At 34.4% G+C, this 10,572-nt stretch overlaps 1 protein-coding gene across 1 annotated transcript in view; it reads right to left on the bottom strand.

Annotated features, from left to right (window-relative positions):
- Positions 1-212: 212 nt before the first annotated feature.
- Positions 213-10,572, bottom strand: part of LOC144439059 (uncharacterized) — an 11,163-nt gene continuing 803 nt past the window's right edge. Inside the window, exons 3-10 of the mRNA XM_078128308.1 lie at positions 6,936-7,004; positions 6,431-6,467; positions 5,427-5,629; positions 4,460-4,590; positions 3,130-3,387; positions 2,531-2,714; positions 1,900-2,015; positions 213-705 (exon numbers count right to left, since the gene is read on the bottom strand). Coding sequence (XP_077984434.1) covers positions 690-705; positions 1,900-2,015; positions 2,531-2,714; positions 3,130-3,387; positions 4,460-4,590; positions 5,427-5,629; positions 6,431-6,467; positions 6,936-7,004 — 1,014 coding nt within the window. The 3' untranslated portion in view covers positions 213-689. The remainder of the gene's footprint in view (positions 706-1,899; positions 2,016-2,530; positions 2,715-3,129; positions 3,388-4,459; positions 4,591-5,426; positions 5,630-6,430; positions 6,468-6,935; positions 7,005-10,572) is intronic.

The following is a 10,572-nucleotide window of genomic DNA, read 5'->3' on the forward strand; positions in this document are numbered from 1 at the left end:
ATAGATAGAGCTATATATAGATAGATAGATAGATAGACAGACAGACAGACAGACAGTAGATAGATAGATAGATAGATAGATAGATAGATAGATAGATAGATAGATAGATAGATAGATAGATAGATAGATAGATAGATAGATATCAACAACGACTCACTTGTGCAATGAATACTACGATACTTTTATTGCTGTGGTATATTAGAATACCATGAAGTTATATAAGTTCTAAAATTCCAAATTACCTGTCACTGTTGTTTTAGTATTTTGTTCCATAAACTGAACCTAGTCTGCACCTCAGAAATATAAATATTTTGCTGTTATATTGTCTTCGAAACATTACGCAATATTCTTGGTAATATAACAAATTCATGTTATTTCTTACCGGCATTAAACCGGTCTCTTATTAACAGTAGTAACTCTGAGAACTGACAGGTTCCATGAAACCAAGGTATTGAACAACCACATTTCTGAATCAAATCTTGTCTATACCTATTTCTTCTCAACAACACAAACTTACAATAGTAATTTAGTAAAGATTAAACGTCAAAATATGAGAGTTGATCATCGTGACAACATCCACCACCAAACAAAATGTAAAAACAATAAATTTGTGAAGATCATCTTCACATGATGTTGTTCAACTATGCATGCTTTGAATCTTCGTTGTCCAAGTCGTGGGTTTTGATTGGTTAGTTTTTATTGCATCTGTGTGAAAAAAAAGAAGAAAACTCATGAATTATTTCGTTGATGAAGGCAGTGGGAAAGGATTAAGAGAAATTATTCAGAGCAGAAAGCAATTTTAGGCAAGCAGAACTTATTTGAATTCGCCACTGAAACTCTAATTACCACTATGCCTGAAGCCATAGTTTGTTCGATTTTAATCCCCGACGGGGAGACTATTACAATGGGCTCCGTGCGTGCGTGCGTGCGTGCGTGCGTGCGTTGATACTACGTCATTTCTCTACTATAGAGCATCTCAAATAAATCAAGCCTGGCTTCAAAGTGACATACATGTATTATGGGACATATGCACATCACTCTGTTTCGTGACATATGCAAATTTGACCAAATGGTGGCCATATTTGTGGTCAAATATCAGTTCGTGTATATCACAGACACTACGTTGTATTTGTTTGTTGCCAGTTTGATCTTTTAAAATCATGTTTGTAGTGATATAAAGGAAAATATATAAGCTTATATACCAAACAAACACATTATTGTTGGTGCTTTGTACTGACTTGGGGTCATATATGTAGTACAAAATCAAAGTATTACTGCATAACTAAAAAAAATGTAATACATGGAGATTCCATTCAAGTGTCTAACCTCAAATAATCACTTTCTTGTAAAATGGTAGATTTTGACCCTGACCTTCAAGTTCTTTTAAATCATGTCTAAAGGAAATACCGAACAAATAAAATATACACATGCATTACCTTTTGTGCGCATAAAATATTTCATTGAATGGCTGCCATATTTGTAATCAATAGTCAAGATTTACTGCATAACCAAACATTAATACACAGAGACTCCATTCAAGTGCTTACACCATATTGTCACGTGCAAGTTCTCATTTATGACCTTGAACATTGAGCTTGACTTTGACCGCTAGGATTATGTTAACATAATTAAGCTATTTCTTGCATATCACTGCCACAGTGTTGCCACCAATTACTTTTAAATCATGCCACCACTGTCACATAGTAATAAAGTATTTGAAGGGATGTGTGTTCTATAAAGACTTGTCAAACTTAGAAATACAAAATACTGATATACTAGCACCCCTGAAAAGTTGATATGCTAGCAAGAATAAAATCACATGTGATTTAGCAAGTCACAATACATGCTGTAATTTGCCGAAATTTCTCTTTTGAAGTAGAACCTGACAGAAAAGCCTACCTCTTTCCGGGAGAAGTGAATGGCCCATGAGATATAATGTTTTGGGGTTTTTCGCTCATTATATCTGAAACGTCCCTTCGTGCTGTATCCAATACCCAATCGTCGTTAGAACACACCTACGGATAGCGAATAACACAATATGAATGTTTCACATACTAAAACATTTGTTTTTCAACACGTACCTAAATTTCTAAAAGAAAAGTTTACAGATACCCAAACATGTGTATTGTATGCAACATATGTCTAGCCAAAAATAAATGCAGAATATTGTGAATTTATAAAACAAAAATGTAATGTGATATGGTCCTAGTACTAACAAATGTTTATGAATTATTAAGTAAATATTCAGTTGACTGGTTGTATGTACAGTTCAATTCCCCTCTCCTTGTTTTCATCATCAAGTGCGTACTTACAAATGTGTTATTCAGAATTACAGCTACTTGAACTAACATGTGTATTGTTGTTTAGCCACTTACAAGGATTTACATCAAAAAATCACACTACTACTCAAGGAAGAGGAATAAAAAAAGCACGTATCAGGTAACGTGATATGCAAAGTAGGTCAGTCTGATACTTTCACCACTTTCTGTGTGCCAATTATCGAACATTCACTGATAGATTTTAGACATACCGTGTTACATAGTGAGTGATCCTCAAAATCATTCTCGCATAACTCAACAGTGCAATGGATAAACAATTCAACACCTTCCTCAGGGAAATCATCCCAGTCAACCAGCTCATAGATACCAATAATATAGTATTTATCGAGGCCACTGCCAGTAGGTATTTCGGACACATGATCACTTACTGGGCAACTGAAAGATGCATTTGACGTTTTATGTATCCATGTTTCATCGTGTGCTATCTAGTCAATTCCCATCACACAAAAAATCATTCATAAGACCACATTTCTTATAAGTGTATAAATGCAAAGAAGTATATTGTTCTGTGCAATTAAATAGAAAACAAAAAAGATTAAAATTAATGCAACAGAAACTGTATATGGTACAACTTCCGGAAGTTGACAATTTTTATTGAAAATAATTCCACCGTCTTCTTTATTGCTTTATATAATTATGCGAGAATTTTACCTCACTGTCACGATATACCGAACTGAAATATTTCTTTATTCATATTAAACTTTTCAGTAAGCCGACTCTAAAATATGTAGTGAATGAGGAGGTTAGGCCAGCTTCATTCTATAAAACGTAACTGCGAACTGGTACTTACTTTGACTCGACCAGAGGGACTTCAAACATAGTGTCGTTATCTGGGTTTGAATTGTCGGATAAGACGCATTCTCGTATACCCTCTGACAGCTTGGTATTGTCGCCGCGAACACTGATACCTAAATACACATCGCTGCCATCACAGACTTCAACGGGAAAGTCTATATCAGGATCCAAGATAGTAATGAAGCTCTCATCTGTGTAGAGAGTTGCTATTACATCGTAGGAACCATAGCCATAGAAGTGAGCAAGGAGATGACTGAAAATATAACAAAATATCGCTGTTGCAAAAGTTGAAGTTCATGTAACAAAATAGCAATATCATAGTGTCATGTCGTTAACCAATAACAAATTCGTAGAATAATCCCGAATCTTCTTTATATATACAGACTTAAAAATACAATAAAGTCTTTGTAGTAAAGCTACCTTTCCACATTGTAGGAATAACATGATTCAGAAAAGTAGATCTCTCAAGACCAAAATGAAAGGACTTCTTTGCAAATAATTTACTTAAATTTCTGTTGCTGTCTAGATGTAATAATTCAAATTCTAATGAGACATAAATACTTTAATCACACCATTTATGCGCAAGTGATAGAAAAACAAATTTTGAGAATAGCATGACTGTAAAATAATTCCAATTTTCAACAATAATGCTGTGAAATCTTAAATGCATTAAAAGATTTTTGTGGAGTCATGGTGGTCGATTGGCTAGATTGACTGGCTTTGAATCTGCAGGTTGCAGGTTCGAGCCCCATCGCTGCCGTTTGTTTCTGAATGGCTAAAGTCCTTGGGCAAGATTGAACCACGACTGTGCCACAATTGTATAATTGGGGACCTGGTAGGATGTAGGTTGGAATGTGAATGTTTTAATCCTATGTGCTTATAGTGGCGGCAATGGATTGTATGCTCTCCTGGGAGTTGAGTAAGTAAAGGTCCGCAGCTGTTTCACTATAGATTCGTGCCAGAGGCAATACTTTTAAAGCGCTTTGAGCACATGGTGAGAAAATGTTATATATAAAAAACATTATTATTATTATTATTATTATTATTATTATTATTATTATTATTATTATTATTATTATTATTATTATTACTTACTTATTATTATTATTTATTACTATTGAAGTCAGGTAAAATATTGAAATTTCTTGTTCAACTATATCGCCCTCGGATGTAACGAGGTCATTTAATGTTTCTTTGTCACAAATTGGTGCAAACATCCAGCAAAGATATGAAACTAGAAGTATGTTTATTACAACTTCTTTTTCATAGTAGCAGATATTGTGCGATTAGTGTAGCATTAATTACCACGAACTCTTGTCACTTACCAGGGATTTGCGATAATTTTAACGGAAACATTATACTCCAGTGGATAAACGCATGTCATTTCAAATAGTTCTCTACCAAGGTCATTGTAGACTACGTTATTGTAGGTGACAATCTTGCCATCTGGTCCCTCCTATACAGAACAACAGATAAGCTTACAAGACATGTATGTTATGTATCGATAGATACCAATGATATCATAGCTACGCATGTTTTCCCACCCGGGGTAAAGCTTGAGCAGGGAGTGTGTAAATGTGGTATGAGACGAAGTTCCACCTCTGACTTAATTTATCCACGATGATCTCTCCCCTGGGGGCTGTAGACAGTCATAAGTGTTACTGCGTCTAGTACTACCCCTGGGCAGAGATGGTGGTTTGGTTGGTTACAGGTTGGATAAGGGTGTATGAATTAGACTTTTCGTGTAGTGATAGGCAAATTTTACTTTGAAACTCCAAGCTTACGAAATGTTTGTATAACTCTATTTATAAGATCACATTGTCAATATCTAGTCTAGGAAACTATACTTTTTCAGAGCGCGCGCAGGCGTTTTTTAATTTAAAATATGATTTCTATTACAACACGATACGTAATCAATCTCAGAATCTCAACTGAATTATCAAACTTAATCAGGAAGTCATTTAGAAATCATGCAATCAAACCACAATGCAAATATGTGCATCACTAGCCGATTGGTCAATCATCCCAACTAACTAATCTCAGACTAGTAACCAAACAAACAACCGAGCGACTGACTTTCCAAACGATACGAACAATAGCGTATATGTCATTGGGTGTGTTTTTGAATCCAGTGTCTCGAGCTCTGGTCTCGAGCAATATTTAATTTATTGATAGTTATTAGCGTTTGTACATTGATCGTTTCGTCATCGATGTAGGTCGTTTAATAATTAGGTTGTTAATTAGTTATTTACTTATATTACTTAATGCTGTTAGAATGACTTGATTTCTTACCACAGCGTTAGTATCGCAGTCATAGAGCATTGTGTCAATCCAAAACCCGAAATCTTCCACCCGTCCCTGGCACACTGGTGAACGTAAATGGAATGAAGTTGCATCGTCGCTATCAAGTCCGAACTGGTCCAACAGATCCAATGGAAGATATAACGTCATGCCAATGGCATAACACGTGAGCTCGAGCTCGATCTCGTTGCTACCTGATGTAAAAATACAATTAGACCATCAACACGTTGATATCACCCTCCCCCACCAATAACAACACCCGGTGTCAACCATCCTAATTTATGACAACACATCCGCTAACTCTTTGAAATTTCCACACGCACACATACTACTCCTATAGCAAATTGTATAGTTGAAATTGTTGCTAAGTGAAACACAAATTGCACAATTTTAGAACCATAAATATGTTTTAATACACAAAACATGATAATAAAACAACTAATGCAAGTTGTATGTGAAGGCATCTTTGTCATAAATTAATTCATTTAAAGGAGGTATGCTAAAGGAAGAACATTTTTATCTAAAGGATTATTAAAAAGGTGTTCAGTATATTTGTGGTTGGTGGATGGAAAATGTATCAAGACAAATAATGTAAACCCTAATGTGTATGCAAACGACGTATCTAAATGAAGACATAATTCAAGAATCGTAGATAGTTCTATTTTGCCGGTTGCTCATTAGTAGCTTCTTTAAATTAAAACGATTCCATCATGTAAATGTATTTAAACCAATTAAATTGCTAAGAGAAAAAGCCTAAAGACTGAACGACTGTACATGTGTATCAGATGAGTCTGTTATCTGGTTGAGATAATGAGCGAGAATTTCCTTTCTGTGTACTGGATCCCAAAATGTGAAACAGTTATCTATCTCATATAAGTTTGGGATGCTGACATGATGTCTGAATAATGAACTATTAAAGGTCAGATGGCCAAATCATTGGCTTAGACATTTTGTCCAGAATATGACATATCAAAATACGACATCATAAAACATACCATAAGCATCATCTCTCTTGTGAACCATTTCATGTTTCTAACAATGTAATGAAAAAATAACAAACTATGGTTAAAAGTGAATGGTGAATAACAAATTGGATAAACAAAGACAAGCTAACACACACATACATACATACATACATACATACATACATACATGCACGTACGCACGCATGCACGCACATAAACACACATCCATCCATCCATCCATCCATATATCCATCCATCCATCCAGCCATCCATACATCCATCCATCCATACATACATACATACATACATACATACATACATACATACATACATATATACATACATACATACATAAATAAATACATACATACATACATACATACATACATACATACATACATACATACATACATACATACATACATACATACATATTACATACATAAATAAATACATACATACATACATAAATACATACATAGTGTAGAAGTTAGACATATTGGTTTGAGCAACCTAGGTAAATATAACCACTTACTTGATTGCCATCCCAGGTTTCCACGTAAGCAACCCCATTTTCACCAGTTAATGCCTTTTCAGAGAAACGCTGTGCGAATGAACAGTTGTGAATCGATGCGGGGTTAATTATTCAATTACATAAAACTACACACAATACTCTGCATATATTTATAAGGGAGTGTTCATTATACTTGGGATGGGGGGGGGCACAGATTTTCTGTTGGGTCATGAATTTTTCATGAAGTATACAGGACCCACAGAAATTTTTACTTTTTTACAGGGGAGAGACATTACAAAACAAACTACCTGAAACTAAAAACCTGAATGTAATACAAAACGACCGCCAACCCTTCTGTTTGGAGGTTTTAGTGTTGCTGTGTTGGATATTGTGCAACGAAAATTGAAACATTACATGTACATGTAATAACTGTGATAGAAACTGATTGTTTCTCACCCTCTGACATCAATTTAGAAGACTGATTACAACTTCTAAACAATAGTGCTAGGGGATGTCTTCTTTTTAAGTCTTGAAATGAAAGTTTAGCATATCATATACGCGGCCAGTACATGGCTACATGCATAAGCCAACTATAGTAACCTTCTATGTTTTCCGGGTAAGCTAACATTTTCTAAGTCAAAAAATGAACTATTTATTATCGGGATGAAAATGTACATATTGTGATATTGACTATTCTGATAGCCAAATTATATATATCGTTTGGCTGTTATAACTTACTACTGCTCCGGTGATTTTGTTTCTACTTTTAATAGACATTTTATTGTGAAAAAAGTAATTGGCAGCAATTTGTAAAGAAATATACGTTTAAAACGGTTGGTTTTGTTTTGTCAAAAAATGCCTTCCACCTCTTGAGAACCATGAATTTCCTGTGGGTCTGTTTAGGGCGTCATGTATAATTGAGGATATGTGCCGTGGTATTATTTATTGCATCACTTATATGTACGTGTAAGGTCACAGTGTATGTAAGAGAAATGTGTGCAGTCTTACATTTTGCTTGTATTTTCAGTTTTCCAAAACCCACTATACCTCACGTATATCAATGGTTCTTGGTTCTATTAGGATTGAATTACATTTAACAGAGGCTAATATGACTTGATCACTTTGAGTAAAGAACTGTCAATAATGAATTCTGAAATGCACATTAGATAGGTCGTCATTTCTACAACAATCTCGAGAGGAGATAGTTATTGAACACCATGGGATAAACGTAATGTATTATCAACTGTCAGTGTCTTTTTAAAGTCTATGAGTTTGCTTTCTACTTTTTAAATTTGGTGACAACGGTTTTATTTGTCTAAAGGTGTATGACAATGTACTTTTTATTTTATCGTTGTTTTACCAGTCAACCATATAGAGTTTCCACCACATTTGAGACAAACACAGGGGCAAAGTGTTTTCTGCATCCCATGGTGATACCACAATACATGTTAGCATGGTGAATTTCGTCTAACCCATTATAAGTGAACATTCGCTTATCATTGAACACATGGGGAAGTACTATATTCTGGGATGTGTTCTGTTTGTGAAATCCATCGTGGGATATTGATGTACCGAATTACCATTTATTTCAATATTCACATGTACGTGTAAGGGGAAGAATGTGTGTTCAGGGGTAATGTGTGTGATCTGTATTCATTTTTCTATTTGTGAATGACTTAAGAGGACGAGAATTCACCGTACTTACATAAGTAAATGTATAGGAGGACTGTTTTATAAATTAATCTGCGGTAAAGGCAATGAATGGTGGAATATAAAACATTTCGTGGATGACATTTTTTCTAAAGCAACAGCTTATGAAAATGCGGTAAATGAAACGATGGAGGTTGTTGTTGAATATGAATGAGGAAATAATGATGATTTAACAAATCACTAATTTCAGAAAAAAAACCGCGAGAAACTGAAACTGTATATAGCAGATACATTGTACGACCGCGAGGAATGTCTCCTCGAGTCGGTAATTCACACACACAATAACTTTACATAGAATTAAGACTTGTAAATGTCGTATATCATTCTAAGTATGTCATGTTAAAATAAATCTCAAGAAATCAAAACAACTGTGACTTTCGTATACATATATGTTATCTAATGTTTTTAAGATGAAACGAAATGGTAACAGACACCATACCTTTCCAAAAATATCAATATATATTATGATTATTAATACCAAACTTAGACAGCTTGTGTATTGAGCACACTGTGAGGTTGAAGGGAAAACTAAATTGACAACATTATGCATACATTGTCATAAATTATTTATCTACAGACTCCAACATTGCTCAGCCATTTTTGCAGTAACAGTTGAATTCTCATAGTTCTTATTTTTATCTTACATTGTTTAACAGAATCGAAAAAGGTTTAATTATTGCAGTATTTACTTGTTATGACTGTAATTGGTATAAAGAGATCTATCAGACTTATCTATTATGTAAAACATTGACTGTCAAGAAGTTGAACTGAATGATCGTCACTGAAAAAATAGGCAGTTATAGTGAAGATGGGTCCTAAAGCGACAGGAGCAGAGAATTCCCAATACATTTGTTATCTAACTAAACCATATACGGTAGAACTTTGTTGGGGCTAATTTGTAAAACCATCTTTCTAATTAAATCAAATTACTTTATTACAGAATATGAAATGCCAATAAATAAATACGTTAAAAATCAACAACTTAACTAATTAATTAATTACTTAATGACGAATCAAAAAGTGTAAAACTTCCTTTAGAATCCAAAACCTTCAGGTACTATAATTATTTGGTATGCTTGTGAAAAATATAAATCTAAAAGTGTGTTTAATATTATGGAGATTTGCCGGAATATATACGAGAAGACACGACCGTCGTTTAACATTTGTTTGTGAATTATCATTTTGGTATACTCATAGGGAGAATCGAAGTTAAAAAGTTTGGCTAATTCAACACTGTCAATCCAATCAGTTTACGTTCCATTAATTTAATGTCAGCATGATAGCAAACACAAAAATGAGACACACACCAGTTCAATGCTGACGACGGCAAACAAATCGTGAAGCAAGATTGTCGTCCCCGTGTCATATAATGTGTTTATGAGACCAAACTTTTCCCCTTAATTATACTTGCCTTCAGAGTGTTGTTTCCTGAAGGAAAGCAGACTTTCACATTTGAAACTAAATCCGAATTGAACGAGAGGGACCACATGCGTATTTGTTTTATAGGGTGTTTAACGTTTTACGTAAAAAAAATCTCTCGATACAGATTGAATGTATGATTCAATAGATTAACACGCGAAGATTTAAGAAAGGTGTAAAAAGATAGATCAGAAGTGTTATCACTCATGAAGTGTTGATTGAGAGTGAACCGAATCATTTTCGAATAACTACTAGTAGTTTAGTGCTGGCGTAAGGAAAAAAATATTGCGGTGTCGACTTCAATAACTGTTCACGCCAGTTGCCAGAAATAATATTGTAAAAGATTGATCTCGCAAGCCAGAGTGATATCAGTTCTCGTTAAAAAAAGTAACATCATCATGTTAAAATTCTTAGTGGTGTTACCGCGATCCATCGGCTCCATAATGCGAATATTCGTCAGTATTCCAATAGGATAAAATATGATGAAGTTTTTTTGAACAAGCCGTGTTCATTGCTATACCGCGGTATA

The sequence above is a fragment of the Glandiceps talaboti genome, chromosome 8, assembly GCF_964340395.1.
Source record: "Glandiceps talaboti chromosome 8, keGlaTala1.1, whole genome shotgun sequence".
In the NCBI taxonomy this organism is placed as follows: domain Eukaryota; kingdom Metazoa; phylum Hemichordata; class Enteropneusta; family Spengelidae; genus Glandiceps; species Glandiceps talaboti.